This window comes from Anopheles darlingi, chromosome 3 (assembly GCF_943734745.1).
Source record: "Anopheles darlingi chromosome 3, idAnoDarlMG_H_01, whole genome shotgun sequence".
Classification (NCBI taxonomy): Eukaryota; Metazoa; Arthropoda; class Insecta; order Diptera; family Culicidae; genus Anopheles; species Anopheles darlingi.
This window is the reverse complement of record NC_064875.1, coordinates 66,238,281-66,260,155: the sequence shown is the minus strand read 5'-3', so window position 1 is coordinate 66,260,155 and position 21,875 is coordinate 66,238,281. Positions and strand designations below refer to the sequence as shown.

Sequence of the window (21,875 nt, the reverse complement as noted above, 5' to 3'; positions counted from 1 at the left end):
CCCCCATGTCTCAATGATCATTAATCTTTCGAAACTCGAAACGCTCGACGGTGAAACCGGTAGCGGTGGGCCGTCTTCGAGGCTGTACGATGATGTTTGACGCTTTGCGCTGGCAAACAAAACGCTCGCATCTCCTGCGAGCGCCGGGGACAAGAACATGGAAATCAATTGTTGTTCACCCGGGGCCTCGAAAGATCCTGGAGCCGTGGGGTTCGAATTTCCGCAAATCAATTCATCTCCCCGGTCTCGTAGCCGAAGAAGACGTGTGGCCTGAAGCCTGAAGAGTCGTCGAAACCTTAGCGCCACGTGAGCTCAATCGCTGTGCACACCACCACCGCCGCCGCCGCCAATGCCTGGCACCTCGTCCTCGTCCTCGTCGTCCTGCAGGAGAAGAACACGATGATGATGATGGGCTTGGGATGTCAACGAGCGTAAACAGAACAAAACGCCCGGAACACGCACCGTGTGCCCCTTGTTTTGGCCACCCGAGTTGTTCTCGGGCTTCGGAATCATTCACTTCCGATTCCGGCTAGCAGGAAGTGGAAGTTTTCCTTCGAATCTTTTATTTTTTGCTTGCTTCATGTTCCCATCCTTCTGCCCGCCTGCCCTCTCGAATGTTGCTAAAATGTTTACTCATCGGTTTCACTTACCGAAATCCCGGGGATCCCCGGTAGTCGTGCGTTCGTTCGTTTCCCAGATTTGTTTTTCTTCCTGTGGTGGCCGTTTATCATCGCTTCGTGCCCGTGGAGGGTGCCCGTCAAGAACCCTCGCCCCTATTCTTCATTTTTTCCTTTTTTTCTTCTGGCCTATCGCCTTCGACACAACAAACGGAGAGCAATGTATTCAGTGATTGTGCCACGATAGATATCTGGCGTAAAATGGCGTTCAGTTGTTCAATTGCCGCTGGCCCTGCTGTACTCACCCATGAATACAAAACCAATCCATGGTCTGTCCTTGTGTAGGGTCCATGGAACTCGCATAAGTCTTTATGCAGCATCCCCTGGGCAGGACATTGTTTTCCTTTTTGCAACATAGAGCTTGCCCGACGATATGTGTAAGACATTATCACGGCCGTTTCATCAACGAAAACGATTAAAAAACGGAAATTTTGTGGCAGATGCAAATGATGTTTGTCGTCCGTCGCGGTTACATGATTTCCGCGGTCAAAGCAGTAACAGCTTCAGCGTTTTGATGGCTCGTGTTACGGCTCTGGATAAAGAGTTGTCACCCGCGGGACCATTTTGTTAAGGCAATGTCTCCTGCGGGAGTTGTTTGGCCAGCATGGCATGACGGTGATGTTGCGACCATTAACGGAAGTCATAAAGTCATTAACAAATAAATATTAAAAAAAAAAAGTTGAATGGACGTACCAACTGGCCACACATAATGGTGAATTTTGACAATTTTTCATTCGACTCAATCCCGTCCCAAGATTAAGCTATCTGCTGATCAGCCCAGCCCAGCCCTGCCCAGCGAGATCACCGGATCGCTTTACTTCGGAATCGGAAAAAGTTTTCACATTAAACAACTTCCATTAATTTGATCTCCCGACGAAAGAAGTCCCATAAATTACCAATCTGATACTGCTTCTCTGACCGCAAGGACTGAGGGACGAGCCAGTTCTTCCCCCTGATATCGCTTTGCCACTTGATGTCTTGATGGAGCGTGCAGCAAGTGGTACCAAACGCAACCACTTAAGAGGCCGCTGTTGGTCTGTGTACAACTCCCGGTGGACCAATCGACGCATCCTTCCTCTTTCCAGCTCTCGTTTGGCAAGCGATTGACTCCTCTCCGATTAACAATTAATTTGGGCCGACTTAAAACCAAATTACATTGGTGTAAATCGCTGTTTTCTTTTTCGTTTTCCCCTCTGCACCAGAAGAGACAGAAGAAGAAGTCTGGCTAGGGGAACAGGGCCCTCATTTTGCGCCCGATCCTTTGGGTGTTGAGTTCATGATCCCTGCTACTGCTGCTTTTGCTGCTGCCACTTCTCAGGCCGAACATGGACCAGACAATTGCAAACCCCCGGGGTGCCGATTATGGGGTGGGTTCGAAATAATTATACACTTCTTTGATGTGCTTGCGTGCGGGCACAGCACCGCTAGGCAGCTGTGCTGGCAGCATTCTATCGGAACCGATCTCTGTTCCATAGTAGACTTAATAAATTGACTTTTTGTCTCGGCCACATCCACATACGTACGGCCATCGTATAAGTACTTTATCTACTCGACGAGATCGGCCAGAATCGCCGCATCTTCTTCTAATGAACTACGATTGTCCGAAATTGCGTAAACATCCTCGATGAGGTATCTTCGGAGTGTCTCACGAATCTGCGAAGGTACGGTACGACACAACAGAATAGAAACGTTCCTGATATGTTTCCATCTGATACGAATGCGATAACAATAAAGTAATTGTTCCCTTTTATAACACGGCAACACGACGGTAGTGCTACTCCCCACCATTCCGCGATTCGTGCTTGAATGTTTAAAAAGATGAATCGCTTCGTAGATTTCATCTTTTACGATGCTGGATATTGCCCATATCCTTTATACTGTTTTTATTTGGTCATATACATACGTGCAGCCGTAACACAGGATGTTCGATAGTATCCACGATTAGTTGCGCGTATAACAATAAACTCATCACTACGGATCGATGCGAGTCTGGATAATATCTTGATTAATTAGCGAGTGGTTTATCATGATCCACATGAGTCATATTTTTATAATCCTTATGAAAAGTGAGCATATAAGCTGATCAGTGATCAGTCAGAAGAATCTATCGAACTCTTGCACTATCATGGATTAATCCAAACCTTCCAAATAGACATTCTTAAAAAAATATGTCGATTTTCATTGTGAAACGTACAGGAATCGTTAAATTGGATTCCGATTTTTTGTTCACGAAAAGCGAAACAATCAAGCAAAGGATGAAACAAGATAAAAAAAATAAATTTCAAAGCAAACCCTACAAAATAAAACCTTCTAATGAAGTGTTAATATCACAGTTTTTTCACATTTTTTCCTAAAACGGCGTCGTATTGGAAAAGATAGAAGGTATAATTCATGGGGTAAAAGTGTTTTAAATGCGTCGTTTTATGCTGAAAATTAAAGAAAACTCCTAGAAAACTGACCATATATTAACAAAAGTTGCTTTTGTTACTCAAAATCGGTCCTTCCCCGGCGTTTACAAAAAAGGAAAAAGATCACTAATTGGGTCACAAGTACTTCGGCAAGACTTCCGTAAAAAATCTGTGCTGGCACTAATTGGCAATATGAAAATGTTCCGTTTTGTGACCAATAAAAACAGAACCAGTTGAGGATCCGTTGCGCCAGTAATTGATCCTTGATAGTGCGCTTCCTCTGGTAATAATTGCTTATCATAATGAGCCACACAGACATCATCTACCATTCGATCTAGGACACGATTCAGTCCCTATTAGAGGACAATTTTCCCGGTTCCCTAGCCGTTCCATAACAGAATTTCATGTCTGCTTGGGCATATGCTGACAAAGTAAACATGACAAACGGTTTTTGTTATCATTATTTGCGGTTTCAAAGTTCACCGTAAACTTTATCAGAGAAAAAAAATGTTGCGTACACTCGGTGGTTCTGCTCTTCTTGCACACACTAAGCGCCTCACGATGGACCGACAACTTTGCAGTGCAGCAGGAGTTGCAGCTAAGAGGCTCACCGGCAAAGTGGCCGTTGTCACGGCGTCAACCGAAGGGTAACAATCGCCGTGAAACGTGTCTTGGACAGATCTGTTAAAAAAAAACCAGCTCACCTGACCTGATATCCTTTCTAGTATCGGGTTTGCCATCGCAGAACGGCTCGGACAAGAGGGAGCCAAAGTGGTCATTAGCAGTCGAAAGCACCAGAACGTTGATCGCGCCGTGAGCGATCTTCAGAAGGCGGGACTCGAGGTGACGGGAATCAAGTGTCACGTTGCCAATGCAGCCGACCGGCAGGCGCTTTTCAACCATGCGGCCAGCAAGTACGGTGGTATCGATATCCTCGTGTCCAATGCTGCCGTCAATCCGGAAGTCGGTGGAGTGCTGGAATGCAGCGAGTCAGCCTGGGATAAAATATTTGAAGTGAATGTGAAATGCTCGTATCTGCTGGCCAAGGAAGTGCTACCTTACATTCGAAAGCGCCAAGGTGGTAGCATCGTGTTCATCTCTTCTATCGCTGGCTTCCAGCCATTCCAGTTGTTGGGCGCTTACTCGGTCAGCAAAACGGCTCTGTTTGGCCTCACGAAAGCTGCCAGTCTGGACCTGGCCGCAGAGAACATCCGTGTCAACTGTATAGCGCCCGGCGTTGTAGAAACCAAATTTGCGGGAGCAGTAAGTTTAAATCCCTTGCGTCCGGTGCTATCATCCAAATCATTATCTAATGTTATCACATTCACCACAGCTCCAGGACTCGGAAACGGCCAAAGAAGAAACACTGTCGCACATTCCATTGGGCAGGATCGCTCAACCGAAGGAGATCTCCGGTGTTTGTGCATTCCTGGTTTCGGATGATGCTAGTTACATTACTGGCGAGACGATCGTCGCATCCGGTGGCATGGCTTCCCGTTTGTAATGGGATGCATTCGTTTATTAACGGGGCATAGGGTTTGTTGGTTCATAATAAAGTTGTTAACTCTCTACTAACCTCTCTACCCAACCATCGTTCGCTTCCGGCCTCGCGCTCGCACCTCTTCGTACTTGGCGATGGTTTCATCGCGACGATTTGTGTTGTGCGATCGATAACTTTCCAGTATCATGCCGAAAAGCGATGGCAGCTGACTGTGCGTACTCAGGATGGCTCGCTCGAGCACGTAGAGATCCACTCCCTTGTTCTCGGTATTATCGCTAAAATGGGACAATCCGAAATCGATCGTTACTAGGCGGTATGGTAGCGCACTCGATGCGCCTTCGACCGGATCCAGCAGTATGTTCGAGGTCGTTAGGTCGCCGTGCACGATGTTATTGCGATGCAGCACTCCAACCATTTGACCGATCTGTGCCGCCAGTTCCTTCAGTTCGGGTGAATCCTCGGCTGCCGTTTTGTCCGTGTCCATCATCTTATCGATGAATTCCTTCGCCGTGATAGCCTTCTCCAGGTACTCCATGTAGATTTTGCGACCATCCAGATCGACGGCCAGCAGAACCGGTGTTACCACACCGGCTGAAGCGCATCGTTGAAAGGCTTTCTGTTCCGCCTTGATCCGTTGCCGGGTAAGCTGTCGATCGAGTGCCGGATGGCGGTATTTCTTCTCGAATCGTTCCTTCACCAGACACCGGGTTCCTTTGTAGTTTCCGATGTACAGTTTTCCTTCTGCGCCTTGTTTTAGCAAACGTTCCTGAATCTGGTCTTCCGACTCCGCGCCCATTTTTTGTGTTTTGTTTTGATCCACTCGATTTGACAGTTCGAAGCAGTGTTGCCAACGAATTGCGTGTACGAATAGCTCGGTTTGAGCAAAACTAGCACACGTTGGTTTTAATTTGAAACAAAATAACGGTTGATAACGGTTGTTTGATTAAAAACGTAACAAAAACGGAAGGTAACCATGGTTACGGGCTGCAAATAATCCCGGCAATAATAATTGTCTCCCGTTTGCCTTCAACCACTCTATTAACACCGTATATAAACCAGCAGACATAATATTTTTCTTCTTCTTTGCTTAAGCTATGCCATAAAGGCGATTAAAAATGGGAATTGGGACACTTTATTGGAAATACAAAGCTCACGCATGCTCATAGGAAGCTTCACACATGCGGGCCAATAGGCCCGTCATCTGCAGCAACGAGTTGAGGCCATCCACAATCTTCATGTGCGTCTCTCCAATCTCGCGTATAAAGTACAGCTTCAACTTCTCGTTCATGTCCATACGCCGGCATACGCGGAACACATTACCAATAATGTCCTCGGCCGCGTAACCGAGGCGCCACAGTTTGTTCATGATTTTGTACGCCTTGTGAATGTCGCCTTTGACGCAATGTTGCAGCATATCCTGCACGAGCAGCGGATGCGGCTCATCACACACCTTAAACACGTTTGCCCCGTTAATGTGACCGAATCCGTTCGCCGTTGACTGCAGGTTATTCAGTGCCTGTCGCATATCACCCTGCGCCGTAAAGACGATCGCCTCCAGTCCATCCTCATCGTAGGTGAGCACCTCCTTCTGGCAAACCTCGACCACCTTGGCCAGAATCTGAGCATCGGAGAGTTTCGAGAAACGCAGCATAGCGCACCGCGACTGGATCGGTTCGATGATCTTTTCACTCGTGTTGCAGGCCAGCGCGAAGCGCGTCGTGTTGCTGTAAATTTCCATCGTACGCCTAAGGGCCTGCTGGGCACCCTCGGTCATGCTGTCCGCCTCGTCGAGAATCACGATCTTGTGTCTACCACGCGGCAGTGTTACCTTCTGTTGGGCAAACATCTTGATTTTGTTTCGCACCACATCGATACCCCGTTCGTTCGATGCGTTCAGCTCGAGCACGGCTTCACGGAAATTGGGTCCCAGCAGGATACGGGCAAGGCAGAGAATGGTCGTAGTTTTACCAACACCGGGAGGACCCTAAAAATTGCGTTCAGTCAAGCTCAGGAGCAACATGCAACCGGAATCTAGAACCTACCGCTATAATGATGTTTGGCGCATTTCCTTGGGTCGCGAATATACCCAACCGTGCCACCGTGTCCTCGTTACCAACGATTTCATCAAACTTTTGCGGCCGGTACTTCTCGATCCTGCCAAAGGCAACACAAAACCGAGAGGTGAGAGAAACGCCGGTCGCCACCTCTTCCGCCGGTGCTTACCATGGGAGATTCTTCCTTTTTCCTTCGCTAGTAGCCGGATCCTTTGCAGTGGCCGTAGATGATGTCGAGGGAGTTTCTTCGGGCATGATGATTTGTGCAGATTTTTAGAAAACACAAAAAGAGGCACACGAGAACCAAAAACCAAAGAGCGGAAGGAGCGCGGAATCCAAACAAACTTTCGCGCCGTCTAGTGACGTTTTGGACTGCTCGAAACTGCTCGATCAAGTTATTCGAGCAGAATTCGCAACTGCTCTAGATCAGTTGGAGGAGAGCGCAGGGAGGGAGAGCAAGAAGAATTCTGTCCGAGCCGCGGCCGTCAGTTTTCTCCTTAGCTCACAACAAGCCAGCAAATGTTTAGATAAATTAATCGTCCTTTTTTAGTCCTTCTTTTGTGTGTGGAACTTCCACCCAAATGAACAGCTTTTTCTTTACTGTTTGCCAACGATTCTAATCACACCCGAAACGGAGCGGGAATGTACAGTACTTAGTGTGTAATTAGGAAGGTATTTTTGTCGTGCTGCCGTGGACCGTGGGAAAAGGGAGCCGTGGAATCCTTACAGCGATCACCGCAAAAAAATACCCCGTGCGAAAGAGCCTGCCTGCCTGTCTGCGAGATTTCGGTTTGCCTGCGGTCGGGAACGATTCCTTGTCCGTTCAGTATTGTTCCTGCTGCTGGATGAAATCTGCTGACGAAAGGCGGCTCTCGACGCAACAACGGCGGAAACGGGACTCTTGGAAAGGTGTGGATAGATGCGTGCGTGCGTGTGTGCTTGAGTGTCTGGCAGAAATAGAAGCACGGCCATTTTCGGTCAATAAAGGACATCTTTCGGTTCGCCGTATGGCCGCCGCGGCACATCACTGAAGCGAAGGTAAATATACCCATTTCGTGGTTGCGTGGAAAAATAAGCCACCCGGGGTCAGGTGAGGCGACAGTCAAAACGGTCCATCTGGAAGCCTTTTCAACGGGCCTTGCCAATCTCATAAAGTGTCGCCGCGATTGCAACGTGTCCTCGCTCGCGCGCGCCTTACCAGTGCCAGCCAGGCAACGGCAGGCAAAAGTAGGAAAATGGAAGGAAGGTCACCGAAGAAGAGCAAACACACGCGTAGGCAATGAATGGGAAGAAGACGATGGTTCATGAAGGTGCATTCCCCGTTGTCATCGTCGTCGCAGGAGACAGCAGATGTGCCCGCCTAAAGAGAGGCTCCGCGCAGAAGGCCAGCAGGAGAAGGTACATCCTCGTCGTCATCGTTGTCTTCGTCGTCGTGGTCGTTGTCGGGGTCGGGTCCTCGTGGACGTCACCGAAGAAGACGGCGCAACAACTTCCCCTTCGTGCGTTCGTTCGCTCTATCGATCGTTATTTCATTCATACTGTCTCGCGGTACAGCGGCATCCTTTCCTTCCGTTCGTTCCGGTCCTTCCGAGCCACTTTCGCCGCTTGTTGCATGCATTCGGTTGCCTGCGTGCGTTCGTTCGTTCGCCATTCCTTGCGTTGATGATGACGATGATGACGATGATGGTGGGGTGAGCAAGGATAAATCGGATCGCTCTGCGGAACAGCTGATCAACCCTAGTAGCCTTGGCTTTGGCTGGTTTTTGTTTGCTATCGCTTTCTGGGGGGTAGACCGTCAAAAGCTCCTTTCTAAAACAAACGCAGTAACCTTGGGGCGCTAAGGTTTAATGATTTGTTTTTTGTTCTCTTCCATTTCAGCAACACCCGAACAGTGTGAATGCTCTTATATCGAGGTGGAAGGTATCAGTGCAACGAAAAGAAATCAGTGCTTTGATATCTTACGGGTCGTGTCGTCGTGGTAGCCCGCGATTCGATATAGCATCACGTGTGCGTCGTAACTGTCGTAATCAGTCAACGGGTCAGCAGTGTGTGTTACCGTGAAGAACCGTGGTTTTATGTAAAGTGTAAATTCCAAGATTCCACCGACGAAACGTAGTACGCAAGGTTTTGAAGCACTAGAGTTGATCGTCGTTCCACCGGCGGCAACAAAGATTCCTTCTCGGAGAACCTCTTGGACAGCAGCAGCAACATCATGCACGGACATATGCCGCAACAACATCACGGGATGCACCCGGCACATCAGCAGCCACCGCCACATCTGGCTCACCTTTCCAGTCTTCCACCACACACTATGCAGCGTGACCATCCCGCTAATCGGTAAGCTACCGGAATGGAATCGATTCTTTTTAAAATAGTACAAAGAGAGTCTATACAAAAACCTAGTTGTCCCCCATCGAGGCATCGAGGCATCCAATGCAATTTGCCCAAACAGTACTACCGACAGTGTGCCCTGAAGCGGAACAAGGGATGATATAAAATTGATCCTGATTGTGATGGACGTAGTGATGGGTGCAACGTAAAATTCAGCAGTAAAAGTTGAAAAAGAACAGAAGCAAACCCCGGACCAATGGGATCGTTCAGCGGTCAGGCGGAATCAAATTACAAACCATGCCACCATGGATGAAATTAAATCGAATGCCTCGGCTTTCACTGTTCGATTGGAGGGCGAGAGAAAGGGAAATGCATCATTAACAAATGCAGCATATGCGGTACCTCCAGAGCGCATATGGTAACGCTGCTGACACGCACAATCTAGGAGGGACCAGGGGATGAACAGTGCAAGGGGGACAAGGATGCTCTGTCTATACTGATGCCGATCCCCAGGGTGTTATAGGAACGCTCACTGTGTCTGAAAATTCCATCGCTGCCTGGATTTGTCATTGTATTTTTTTGCTCCCAGGCAAGCCTAATTGAGAACCTGCGCCGTTGACCATAAAGAGAAATAAGTAAATAATAAGTCCCACCATTGGTCATGCACGTGCAGAATGGTGATGCGATAGGGTGGTAGGGGGAAATGGTGACATCGATGGAAAATCGATAATATGCCAACAACGAATATGCAACGTTCGTTCGTCACTGTTTTTGCGCATGTAGATGCAGCCAGCTGGCAGCAGAAATAGATTCACCAGGGCTAGGGCATTGTCGCTGATACGCCAGTTATCTAGGAGTAATTCGGATTCCCCCGGCTATTGCTGGCTTATTTTGTATGATTTTTTTAAATGGCAAAGACATACAAAAGTGCGAAGTGCAGTTTGCTGGAACTTGAGAAATGCATTTTAAGCATAATTATGCTGATCCTTCTGCATTGTAGGCCATCAAGTTGCTTCCACCGATGGTGCGCCACGGTCGACTGACAGCAGCATACGACCGAAACTAATCCCGATGCCCCCCAAAGCTTACGTTGTTAAAAACCGTCCCCTTGAGATCATGTTGCTTGGCATGTTGACATGGCGATAGGATAGCTGGCCACGACTGCATTCACCGTTGTTGGCGCCAGCTAGAACGCTGGATCTGGAACGCACTTCTAGAGTGCAAGTAATAAGCAGCAGCACGGAGGAGCGTAACGCGACGGTTAGCCGGACCATTCGCGAAACATTATGTCGCGTTCATCGTCTGTTGGCCAGCATTCCATCGAGATCGAGTGAGATAGAAAGAGAGCTCCTCGCATATATTATCTTCTCTTCTTTGACGATTATGCGTGTCATTTGTGCAGGGCAATCAACGTGAAACGACTGCCAATGTTGCAACGAAGCACATATACAGCTGTATGTACAGCCAGCACCGGGCCAAAACAAATGCCTAGGTATGGGTAAGCGGTCCAAAATTCACTAAAAACGGGAGGAAATTAAAAATGGCATACCACCGTCAAACCGTATGATTGAGGTGCAACGAATGCGATTATGCATCCTTTTTTCTGACCTGCCTGCATTTTTGTAGACCCTGTCCTGTTTCCCGAAATGGAAATTACAAACTACCGTATTCAGTTAACGAAAACGTCGAATAGCCTAGCGCCGGTTACAAGTTTTGATTAGTTTTCAGCAGAAGAAAGTAGCAGTCTTGTTAACTCTTAATCGAAGCTCTCTAAGCTTTAGTTGTAGCTGCGTGGAAAAAGGAGTAGTAACCAGAGTTGGAGCGGAAACAGAAAGGGATAAACTTTGCAAGGATTTAAAAATAAAATCCCACCACAAAACGGTAGAACGCTCCTTACTGCTACCGATCAACCCTCTCATCTCTCGGCTCTCTCTCTCTCTCTCACTCTGATGCTGGCTTTTGATGCGATGCCAGACGGTGAACAGCGGGGATCACGGCCATGCAGCCCAGTAAAACCGCCTGCAATGAGATGCACATTTTGTATCACAAAAGAACGCCGGCAACTGAAATAATAATAATCATCAACGATGGCGCCGCCAAACACCACGGGAAGAGGGGAGAAGACCGATTTTCTGATGCATTCTGGTGCAGTGACATCCTCTCCTGTGCCCATCGAATGTGGCCTACTGTGGTGGCGCGGTCCCCGCGCGGACCTCTTCGCTTTATTGGAAAACTAGGAGACGAGACGGAGCTACTGTAAGCGCAGGATAAAGTAGCGTGTGAGTAGCGTGCCGATGCACCGAGGGATGCAATTATTTGCATAAACAAGCGAGAAGTTAAGAGAGATGTGCACCCCATTTGATACAGCGAGACAGAGAAAGAGAGTAGGGGAGAGAGAGTGTGTGCGAGCGAGCTTTGATGGAATGATGATAGGGGTCGAAGGCAAATGCTGCTACTGACCCCTGCAATTGGCCAGTTTTGCCATTACATGGATCCCCGAACTACGAACTAAAAGTGCAACGCAACAACGCGCGTAGAGCACTCCCGGGGCTGTTACTGCTGCTGTTGCTGCTTTCCAAGCCAACAGAAGCAAAGGCTTGAGATGGTTACACTTTTAATGGGCTGGTAATATTTGAATGAATAACGAAAATTACAAGCAGCGCGTTGAGATGGTTTTTTTCTTCTTTTTGTAACAGCGAAAGAGCTAGAAGACCAATGATTTCTTGTTCTATGTCCCTAATCTGCTCTAGTTTCTTGCATTTCCTAAGCAACGTCACCTAAACAACGTGCCCATTTCCCATACATACACATTTCAATGTAATTCAAAATCCTGCTAACCGTTGTGTGATTGTCTATGGCTTCTGCGATGTCGCTCTGCTGCTCTCAGAAGCTTTGCAACAGCAACTGCAATGGTTGTGGCGAGCAACAATTGGTGGTGATGGTGTTGGGTCGCCACATGGCAATGGCAGCTACCGGTCAATTTCGCATTCTCCGCAACAATAGAAAAAGCAATGGAAACACCGTACAACAAAAGCAAACACTTAAAACGTGCAGCACCCTCTGCCACTCATCTCATAAACCGATGAAAATAGCCAGATCGTAGAAACCATCGAAAAGAAGGGGAGAATCACGCAATCAGGCAGACCAAGACCGCGCGCACACAAACAATGGAATTATGAAAATGAAGGCCTACTACCTGTGCGCACTGTACGCCGTCAAGGATTTGGTGCCTCTGCAATAGAATATTTGGATGGAAGGATTATAGCACACAGCACGAATTTGCTTTGGAGTAGTGTTAAAGTGTTAAAGAAAAATAGAGAAAACCACTCGGTGATCACACGATCGAGCTTCATCGAATGCAAACGGAATGTTACTATCAGAACATTCCATAATTTAAAGAGCCATGTTCTCGCGGTCTCTCATGCGTGGAACGGGGATCTTCTAGTCTAGGCCTACCAGACCAAGAGCAACCCCACTCCAAACTCGCGGTGCGGCGCGTCTCGGCGATGCATGTCATTTTATTTATTTGTTTTATTCGGTAAATGGTCATAAATCCTTTTCTCACCTTGCCCTGTCAGTGCCTCGTCAGTCCAGTTTCCGTGCGATGCCGCCACGCAGAGCCATCGAGCCTGCGCCCCGAGTCGATCAGCCAAAGGAAGTTGTCAGCATGGGCATGGAAGCCGGGGTGACACCGGAAAGCCGGTTAACCGGCGTCGCCGATTTTGTATAATATTGCGCAAAAACCGGTGGCAGACAGCGGAATAGTAATAATAGGTAGAGGGGTTCCGCACTTCTATGGGAAACGGTGCGAAGAACTTCTCGCAAGAAGAGGGCATTCCGTTTCCTTTGCCTATCCTTTTAGCGTCCGGGGGTTTCGTGCACAGGTTCGGTGCTCATATTAATATATGACATAGTGTGTAAATAGGGTAAATCAGATTGCGGTTACTCGATCTCGACTAGCGGTCCCCAGAGTTGAGCAAAGCTCAGAGGTTTGAGACCAACGCTACGGGGAAAATAAGAAATCATCAGGACGTAGAGCAAAGAAAAGGGTGAATGTTGACTAACAGACGCACTCACACACGCACACACACACTCTTACTCTCTATCTCTGCTGAGTGAGTGGCATTATGAGGATTTGCAGAACCGCGAGCCACCTCTCGATACAATGTGGCTGATGAAGAGGAACCCTGGGGCGCTCTGCTAGTCCATCGCCAGCGGCGATCGTGGAAGGAGTTGCGTGGTGCTATAACGTCATTCGCATACAACAGTTCATTTGGCCATCATGCTGCTGGCTAGTCACTTTCTTCAACTGCCCAACGAACTTGCCAGATATCGTCGCGATAGCCCGATAACCCGATAATCCTATAACCTTCTTCTCAACCTTTCACTGACGTATCACGTTATACCACTGATCCCGCCTCGTTGCTTTGGTTCTTTGCAGATTGAACAACGTGCGCCATCATCATCCGCGTGGTGTGGATCATCAGGCGGCGGTGGCAGCGGCCATGGCACCGCCCCATCTGCAGATGCAAGTACCGCCCCCTCCTGCGCCACACCAGCCGCAGAATGGCCGGAAGCCACCACCGTCGGCAGGCCCCGGTTACTACACGCCAAATGGCACGATTCACGGAGGACTCCAGAAATCACTGCCACTAACGGCAGCTCACATGCATCCACCGCCTACTTTGAACGTCGGACCTTCTCCTCAGCAACAGCAGCAGCAACATCCTAGTACACTGCCAGGCCAGCATCCAGGCGTCGTCGTCGGTGGTAAGCTACCTTACGGGATGAGTCAGCAACAGCAGCAGCAGCATCCGGGTAAACAGTCAATGGCCCATCAGCAGCATCATCCGTCGGTAGCAGCGATGGCACCACCAATACCAGTTGTGTCGGCGGCAACACCGGCCGGTACTAAAACACGCCACATACCTTCGAATACAGACCGTGAGTATTTGCAAATACACTTTGCAAACCACAGACGATCTAAAACTTGCTATTTCTTTGCAGAAAAAATTCACCATCACAGTCACAATACATCACATCAGGCTGCGGCAACTACTACGACGACGGCGACGAATGGGAATATAGGTCCGGGATCGAAACCAACGACAGAGAAGTCCAAATCGGCAAGCGGAGTAATAAAGCATCATCACGCATCGATGTCAACGAAGGAGATGGCAGGCACCAAGGTCACCTCAGCGCCAGTATCAACAGCAGCACCCGTTACCGTGAGTGCAAATCCACCCAACGCAGCAGTCGTCTCGATTATCCCGGTGACGGCTGTTGTTAACGTTGCAAGTGATGCATCCTCCGGAACTGCCACTGTTGCTACGGGTGCCGGTAGTAATGGTGGCACTGCAGCAGCCTCTTCGACGATACTACCAACAGCAGCAACGAGTGGCGATGATGCAATGATACAGGGTAGCAGCGGTCAACAGCAGGGCGGTCAGGCTACCCTGTCCTCTTCCAACTCGTCAGAAACCTTGGCAAACATGAAAGAGAAAACGACAATGTGCCTGGTGAATGAGCTGGCGCGGTACAACAAGATCCAGCACCAGTACCGGCTAACCGGCGAAACGGGACCGGCCCACAGCAAGCGTTTCACCGTCACGCTCAAGCTCGGCGACGAAGAGTACACTTCGGAGGGTGCGAGCATCAAGAAGGCGCAGCACAAGGCGGCCGGTGATGCGATTGCCGCAACGAAGTACAAGCACCCGCCAGCTCGCACCAATCGCCGTACGAAGAGTGGGGTTAAGGGGAACGTAGGCAGCTTCACGCCAACCGTCGAGCTGAACGCGCTTGCCATGAAGCGGGGCGAACCAACGGTTTACAAAGTGGTGGCGGTACCGTCAACCGTTTCGAAGTACGCACTCGGTGGTCAGCCCGGTACGGTACCCGGCAGTGGAGGTGCTTCCGGTGGTCGCAGGACGATGGGTGGACCAGCGGCGGCCATCGATAAGCTACCACCGACGGTCCCGGCCGGTATGTTACCACCGTACGGAGGTTCATCGTTACCACCAGGAGCACCTGGTGGCAGGTACGGACCACCGCACAGTATCGATGGGGGTGGTGCCGGTGGTACGGCGTACTGGGGTCGTGGTCCAGGTGTCGGCGGGAGAGGTGGTATGGGATTTCATCCAGGTAATCAACCGCAGCAGCAGCATGGGCAGCAGCTTCATGGTCACCTTCCTCGTGGTCCGGCCGGTCTTGGCATCGAGGAGCATCATCACCATCACCATCTTCATCATCACCATCCACCGCCACCTCCTCCACATGTCAATCATCATCATCTACATCATCATCAGCATGATGCAACGGGTCATGCAGCTGTTAGCTATGGAGGTAGTGGTGGTGTACACCATCCTTCCAGTGCACCATTGCCGGCCCAGGAGCTCTACAAGGCGACCCTGCGCGTTGGCGAACGAACGTTCCTAGGCGAAGGCCATACGCCGCAAGCAGCACGACATGATGCGGCGGCGCGCGCTCTCGAAGTGCTAAAACCACTGACAGCCTCCGAGGCCGGCTCCGATGGTAAAAGCAAGCAGGGTACCAGTGGAGCCGGTAGTGGAGGATCAGCATCGGGTGCGGGTGATGGTGAGACAGCGCAAAACGGTCATTCTACCGAAGGAGGCGACGGTGATCCGAACGCGGAACTGAAATCCCCGATCTCGCTCGTCCACGAGATGGCCGTCCAACGCCAGTTGTCGGTCGTGTTTGAGGTGATCAGTGAGAAGGGTCCACCGCACATGACAGTGTTCGTGACGCAATGCAAGGTAGGAACGATCGTTACGGAAGGCGAGGGTACCGGCAAGAAGCTGTCGAAGAAACGGGCGGCCGAGAAAATGCTCGAACAGTTGCGCAATCTACGCAAAGCGGAGCAACAAGCGGCCCTCAACAGCGGTGGATCAGACGCGTGGACGGAAGGAAAGACCGGTGGTGGCAACGAAAAGCGCAAGGCCAAATCAACAGCAGCTGCAACGGCTGCGTCCGCTGCCGATGGTTCCGTTAGTGGTGTAGCAACGCTGAAGAAGAAGGCGCGTAATCTGATCAAAGAGAAGTCTGTAGCGGAGGGAGGCGTATCGGAGAAGGAGAACCCAATATCGCGACTGATGCAGATACAGCAGGCACGGAAGGAGAAGCAACCGGTGTACGCACTAGTGGAAGGCGATCGACCCACCACCGGTCGTCGGAAGCAGTTCACCATCGAGGTAACGGCAGCCGGTAAGCGTGCTGTTGGCGTCGGTATGACGAAGAAAGCGGCCAAATGGACCGCCGCCGAGGCACTGCTGATCGAGCTCGGATATGCGCCCAGCCGGGCCACCGGTGGACCGGTGAACAAGGAAAACCAATCGTCGGCCGCCAACGAAGCATCGGCATCGGCAGGCTCCCGAAAGGTGCTGTTTAATGATCCATCCGATGCTTCTACCGCCGGTACACCATCGAAACCAGTGAATGGACCGCACGTTAATGGCAGCAATCAGGGTAAAGCCGGACTTCAAGCTTCGAAAGCGATCTGCTCCAATGGCCCTTCATTCTCGAACACTATCTTTTTTTTAACAGGAACAGCACAGAATGGCCGAAGCGATGGCGGAAGAGATTTGATGAATGATAGTACAGCCTCTAACGACAGCATGGTGACCAATAGTTCCGGTGTGTCTAGTGCATCCTCTGGTGGAACCGGTGGACAAACGCAAACAGTGAACAACTCGGCACCGTCTGCCTCATCCGCTACAAGCACTCCATCAAAGCCGGACGTCGGTCGAAACAAGGAACAGCTGCTATACCTGGCCCAGCTCTTAAAGTTCGAGGTAACTATCACCATCGTCACGATCATCTTGGCTTTCCTTTTGGCAGAAATGCTAATACATTGCGTTACATTTGCAGGTTCAGTTTTCCGATTTTCCCAAAGGCAATCACGGTCAGTATCTGACACTGGTAGTGCTCACCACAGAACCGCCCCAAATGTGTCACGGCAGTGGTGCCAGTTTGCAGGAATCGCAAGACGAGGCGGCCCGTTGCGCGCTTGAAATGCTGGCCAAGATCGGATTGGATAATGTAAAACCCAAGACGGCTTCCGCGGCCCCGGATGGTGCCATAACTGCAGGTGCGAGCAAGTAGAGTGGATGTGATGCGAGGAATCCCAGGAAAATAGTTGTAGTGTAAGCACAAAAGTATTGCACCGGCAATCACCGGAATACGTAGGGATGGAGGGATCTCCCCTATTCCGATGCCGTGTATGGGCCTCGAATCCACCACTAGGAGCATTGTGGAAGGGAAAAGACAGAGAGGGAGAGAGAGAGAGGGAGAGAGATCACTGGTGAAGATTGTATTCACCCCTTTAAGAGGGGGAATACATGTTTTTTTGTTTGTTTGTTATGTTTTGTTTGATTTTTGTCGAAACATTTGCTAGTTGTGGGCCACACGTTACCGTGCACAACACTGGGTTGCAACCTATTCCAGCTCAGGTTAATGAAGCCGGCGAGCGTATGTCGGTGTGTGTGAGTGTGTGTGTGCACGGAAACGGTGGCCAACGGTGTTTGCTTGAAGCGACCTTTAATGAGCTATCACCACCACCACAATTGGGAGATAGCAAAAGCATCTGCGTCGCTCAAAAGCATTACGCAAACCCTGCTAGCAGCTTTTGAGCGACGGCAGAATTGATTACCATTTACCTAAGCGATCAACAGCAGTAGTAGCATTAACAGTAGCAGCCTATCAATGAAGGAGAACTGCACTGAATATGCCACGCAGCTAGACATAAACAAGCCAACGGAGAAGTCAAGATGTGCATGAAGGTTCTTGAATCATAATACCGAGGGAGGGTTGTATTGTCGCATCTACAACAGAACGACTCAGACAGTGGATCAGAATGATCGAGCGTAGTAATTTGTAACGAGACATTCTACATCGTAGAGTTGATTTTATGTGATCGCTGACTAGTACAGGCACGAAGCCAAGACATTATAGGTAGCCCATCTGAGTTGCTAGTCAGTGAAATCGAATCCATAATTACACACAGAACGCAACCACCCTGGCCCACACTGTTCCGCAGTGATGGGGATAATGAGGATGTAGGAATTTGGGTCATATAATAATCTTTTGTACTTCGTTTGATAACCTTCATCAATCTACTTTTCAATGTGTGTGTGTACGTGTATACGTTTTTGTGTGTGTTTGTAAGTGCGCACGTGGTTGTATGGACACACATCTACCCAGCACTAGGATACACCAAAAGGGGACATCATTGTTCATCAGCGTAACTCTTCTACAAAATCAGCAAAAAATAGTGTCGTCTGTGGTGCTTCTTACACATACGACAGTTCTGCTGTCCTGTCCTGTGTAAGTATGGGTGCGTGTGTCCAATACGTGGAGGAATGCAGTAAAATCTCGAATGGAATAGTAACGAGGAAGCAAATGAAGCAGATAGCGAAGGTCGAGATTTTACTAGATTCTATACGCCGAAGAACCGAGAAGCTCTTTACCCGTGGTCCTTAACAAAGGAGATCTAAAGAAGAAAGTAAGATCCGGATACACCGAATCCGCGATCTGGGCGTCTCCGATACTTAGACATCTAGCAATTTAAGTGTGTTTCTGCTAGTGTTCGTATTACACCGTATAGCTTAACTCTGTAAGAAATAATGTATTTTTTCGCGCATCTGGTACGATTCGGTCTTGATACCACTTAAAACGGAACTTCCTTTCTACCAGCCATACTACATTACTCTACATACAATCAACCAATACAATAGCTTTACTCATAATGCATCATTGAGCGACGAAGAAGACTCCAAACATTCTTAATAGGACAGGACAACAATAGCATAAAACACAATAGTAGCACGACGGCCGACCCTTCCGTGGTACCCGCCATTGGAATTTGGCGCATACAACCATCTAAATCAGCATCATTCCCCTCCCTTTTCGTTATTCATCAATCAATTCCCCTGATCGACCTAATCGTGATAGCAAAACAAAAAATACATTTTTTCAAACATACCAAACTGAAAAAAATGCAAAAAAGCAATGATAAGAAGAAGAAAAAACACTAGAGAAGCGAAAGGTGGAATCAAGACAAGGCGGCTAGTAAGTCATAAACAACATCGGAACGTTTCGGAAACACATTTTGATCTAAGTTCTAGGCGTACGCGGAACAGAGAAAGCAGCGGCTAGAGGAGAGCAAATGGTGGCCTATTTGGGTTTGAATTTGCGCTTTCGGAACAAGAGTCGTGAGACGCGAAATAAGGAAGCAAAAACACTGGAAGATGGGCATCCTACACGCTACACACAAAACACACAAAAATATCTCTCCATTAGGCATATGGTAATTGATGGCGTGTGGCGCAAAGGAAGAAAACTCCCCATTAGAAAACCCGATTCCCGCTGATTAGTAACAGCGATCGTGAACCTATCTATTTATATTGTTATTCATTGATTGCAGTATAGTATCGTGTGTGGATCTGATCATCAAGGAGATTCAAAAAGGGATCCATCCCCCATCATACACAAAACTTAAATCATGCGCGTTGTTCAGGTCAGTTCAGGGAACAAACTTAATATTTATTTTATGATGTATCATTAAAAAGGAAAACAAGAAGAACGAAGATATCCGGAGTGTTGGTTGGCTGATTTGCGACTTGCGGAATCGCGCAAAGACTCACAATCTTTCGCGTTCCGAGAAAGGATAAATCTGACCTTCTTCAGGCATCCACCGGCGGTCATTGTTTTAACTGCTGCACTCTGCATGCTCGCAGAATCGTTCTTTGGATCTTCGGATATCAGAATGATTGACGATGGCGACAAGAGGCATTGGCTAAAACACGAGACCACGTGGTGGACCAAGCAGGAAGTGAAGTTCGGCAAAGTATGGCTTATTAACGGGCCAGTAAGCACAACAGCCTTCGTTTGTTTTTTAAAATTAGTTTAAAAGTCCATGCCAAGCGACGATTGGAAAGGAAAGTGGGAGTTGTTAGTGAACGCAGGTCCCTTTGTCATCTCCCAAAGTTTGATCTTTGATGTTTGTTTGTAAAGAGTTCTAAAAGCCGTTAGACACCCGTTCTTGGTAACATTTTAGATGAAAATCTTACCGGCACTATCCCGAATTTAATGTGGTAAAAACAGTAAACATTCGAGAGGAACCCAATGGAAAAGAAAACTATTTTAACTGCAAAGACGCGAACGATAACCTTTCCGGAATATAGGCAGCTATTGAAGAATGTTCCCTCTGTTACGCTCACTCAGCATTACTATTATGGCAACAGGGACCTGGGACAGACGTTGACCGTGAGACTACAAGAACATTGATGAATCTTTTACTTTGATAAGCGCTCCCCCGTAGATTTTCTGATCCTGCGATCGCGTGAAGATATTGTGTAGAGACGCATAGAGACGAATCAATGGGAGGATGCGTTAATATCCTCGCGAAAGTTGAGTTAGATTGAAGGTTTAAAGGTATTGACCAGAGAGATGTCGGTAGAAAGTCGGTACTATACCGATGCACTGCTCGTGGAGAGCCTAGAGGAGTGTAGGAAAGGACACAGAGAGATACGGGAAGAAAGAGAGATAGAGCGACAGCAACTTCATCGACGTCATCATCATCAACATATTTGTACGAGAACCAAACAACAAGTCTATGGAATGAATAAAGAAAATATCCAACAAATGAAACCAACGAACGAGTTAGGATGAGGTATTTTATTCCCAAAAGTGTCCGCAATCCTCTACGATCCTACTCTCTCTTGTCGAGCAAACTCCAACTGACTAATTACTTTCTCCAGCAGGTTGAACTTGTTAAAGGTGAAAAAGTGAATCAAACCTACAGAATCACTGCTGCCCGGCTCGATAGCATTGGATTGTAGCAGTTCGCGCACGAGTTCTACAAAGTACTGCACGACGAATGCTTCGAACGCTTCCGGTGTATCATCGCGATGCTCCTCGAAGGTGGCCCGTACCGTTGGCGACATCGCGACGCGTGTAATGTTCAGCATCGTTTGCAGCTGCCGATAGGAGTGTGGCAGATAGATGCCCGGGATGATCGGAATAGTAATACCGGCCGCTCGACATCGGTCACGGTATCGGAAAAAGGAAGCCGCATCGTAGAGTGTTTGCGTGAGCAGAAAGTCCGCACCCAGGGCAACCTTGTCCGCGAGATGCCGTAGCTCGTCCTCCTGCGATGGTGATTCCACATGGCCACCTGGATATCCACCGACACCGATCGTTAGTTTCGCCGCCGTCGCCGACCTTGACGATTCGTATTGTCGCAGATGCTGCACCAACTGGGCAGAATGTAGGAATCGTTGGTCCGGATTGACGGTATCACCGCGTACGATGAACATGTTACGAATGGAGGGCTGGCTCGAGAGTAGCTTGTCCACATGCGCCTCGGTGAGATTATAGCAGGACAGATGGTTCACGACGGTGAACTGCTCCTGCCGGAGCTGATCGGCCAGGCGTAAGGAAGGCATCTGCGCAAAGTCGGCCTCATAGCGCAGGTTCTCATCGGAGATCCAGGGCATGGAACAAAAGACAGGCCGTGGAGTGAGGCGCCGTAGCTGGTCGATGTTGAAGTCATCCTTTGCCGCGATTTCGATGGAGTAGAACACCGAACGAGTTGATGATGATGCTGCTTCGCCACTGGTGGGTTGGAAAATGTGTGACAACTTTTCCCGCAAGCTAAACGCCGCCGGTTCCTCGGCGATACTCATCGAGCGTGATGTTATATAACGGCGTACAGCGACGGTGAATGCTATTCTAACTAACGATGCTGCGACGACGGGTGATTGTTTGTTTTTGTATTCTGCTCACGAATCTCTTGAACGAGCGCAATGCACGGCGGTTATCTGTTTGCAACCGATGGAATACGAGGAAACAAATTTGCGCGGTTCGTTAGGATGTGGGTTTGCTGCCA

At 48.9% G+C, this 21,875-nt stretch overlaps 5 protein-coding genes across 5 annotated transcripts; 2 read left to right on the top strand and 3 right to left on the bottom strand.

Annotated features, from left to right (window-relative positions):
- The first annotated feature begins 3,478 nt into the window (after positions 1 to 3,478).
- Positions 3,479 to 4,661, top strand: LOC125955197 (dehydrogenase/reductase SDR family member 4). Its single transcript, XM_049686186.1, has 3 exons — positions 3,479 to 3,732; positions 3,811 to 4,348; positions 4,419 to 4,661. Exons 1-3 carry the CDS (start codon positions 3,593 to 3,595, stop codon positions 4,587 to 4,589), a joined length of 849 nt encoding a protein of 282 aa, XP_049542143.1. The 5' UTR covers positions 3,479 to 3,592; the 3' UTR covers positions 4,590 to 4,661.
- Positions 4,565 to 5,388, bottom strand: LOC125955198 (EKC/KEOPS complex subunit TP53RK). The gene has a single exon (XM_049686187.1). It carries the CDS (start codon positions 5,380 to 5,382, stop codon positions 4,666 to 4,668), a length of 717 nt encoding a protein of 238 aa, XP_049542144.1. The 5' UTR covers positions 5,383 to 5,388; the 3' UTR covers positions 4,565 to 4,665.
- Positions 5,389 to 5,665: 277 nt separating this feature from the next.
- LOC125955194 (replication factor C subunit 2) lies at positions 5,666 to 6,980 on the bottom strand. The gene is made up of 3 exons (XM_049686183.1): positions 6,810 to 6,980; positions 6,629 to 6,740; positions 5,666 to 6,570 (listed from the first exon to the last, which is right to left on the bottom strand). Exons 1-3 carry the CDS (start codon positions 6,893 to 6,895, stop codon positions 5,737 to 5,739), a joined length of 1,032 nt encoding a protein of 343 aa, XP_049542140.1. The 5' UTR covers positions 6,896 to 6,980; the 3' UTR covers positions 5,666 to 5,736.
- A 144-nt stretch (positions 6,981 to 7,124) lies between these two features.
- LOC125955189 (maternal effect protein staufen) lies at positions 7,125 to 20,675 on the top strand. Its single transcript, XM_049686179.1, has 6 exons — positions 7,125 to 7,678; positions 8,519 to 8,977; positions 13,413 to 13,915; positions 13,979 to 16,453; positions 16,532 to 16,779; positions 16,856 to 20,675. Exons 2-6 carry the CDS (start codon positions 8,853 to 8,855, stop codon positions 17,087 to 17,089), a joined length of 3,585 nt encoding a protein of 1,194 aa, XP_049542136.1. The 5' UTR covers positions 7,125 to 7,678; positions 8,519 to 8,852; the 3' UTR covers positions 17,090 to 20,675.
- On the bottom strand, positions 20,653 to 21,863 carry LOC125955195 (methylenetetrahydrofolate reductase). Its single transcript, XM_049686184.1, has one exon. The coding sequence runs from the start codon at positions 21,670 to 21,672 to the stop codon at positions 20,689 to 20,691; it is 984 nt and encodes a 327-aa protein (XP_049542141.1). The 5' UTR covers positions 21,673 to 21,863; the 3' UTR covers positions 20,653 to 20,688.
- Positions 21,864 to 21,875: the final 12 nt, after the last annotated feature.

Bases quoted from the DNA above. Each gene is read 5' to 3' on its own strand.
- LOC125955197 (XM_049686186.1), top strand. From the start codon at position 3,593: ATGTTGCGTACACTCGGTGGTTCTGCTCTTCTTGCACACACTAAGCGC. The intron at 3,733-3,810 runs GTAACAATCGCC...TATCCTTTCTAG, and splicing joins GTCACGGCGTCAACCGAAGG to TATCGGGTTTGCCATCGCAG. The intron at 4,349-4,418 runs GTAAGTTTAAAT...CATTCACCACAG, and splicing joins AAACCAAATTTGCGGGAGCA to CTCCAGGACTCGGAAACGGC.
- LOC125955198 (XM_049686187.1), bottom strand. From the start codon at position 5,382: ATGGGCGCGGAGTCGGAAGACCAGATTCAGGAACGTTTGCTAAAACAA.
- LOC125955194 (XM_049686183.1), bottom strand. From the start codon at position 6,895: ATGCCCGAAGAAACTCCCTCGACATCATCTACGGCCACTGCAAAGGAT. The intron at 6,741-6,809 runs GTAAGCACCGGC...TGCCTTTGGCAG, and splicing joins AAAAGGAAGAATCTCCCATG to GATCGAGAAGTACCGGCCGC. The intron at 6,571-6,628 runs GTAGGTTCTAGA...CGCAATTTTTAG, and splicing joins CGCCAAACATCATTATAGCG to GGTCCTCCCGGTGTTGGTAA.
- LOC125955189 (XM_049686179.1), top strand. From the start codon at position 8,853: ATGCACGGACATATGCCGCAACAACATCACGGGATGCACCCGGCACAT. The intron at 8,978-13,412 runs GTAAGCTACCGG...GGTTCTTTGCAG, and splicing joins CGTGACCATCCCGCTAATCG to ATTGAACAACGTGCGCCATC. The intron at 16,780-16,855 runs GTAACTATCACC...TTACATTTGCAG, and splicing joins CCCAGCTCTTAAAGTTCGAG to GTTCAGTTTTCCGATTTTCC.
- LOC125955195 (XM_049686184.1), bottom strand. From the start codon at position 21,672: ATGAGTATCGCCGAGGAACCGGCGGCGTTTAGCTTGCGGGAAAAGTTG.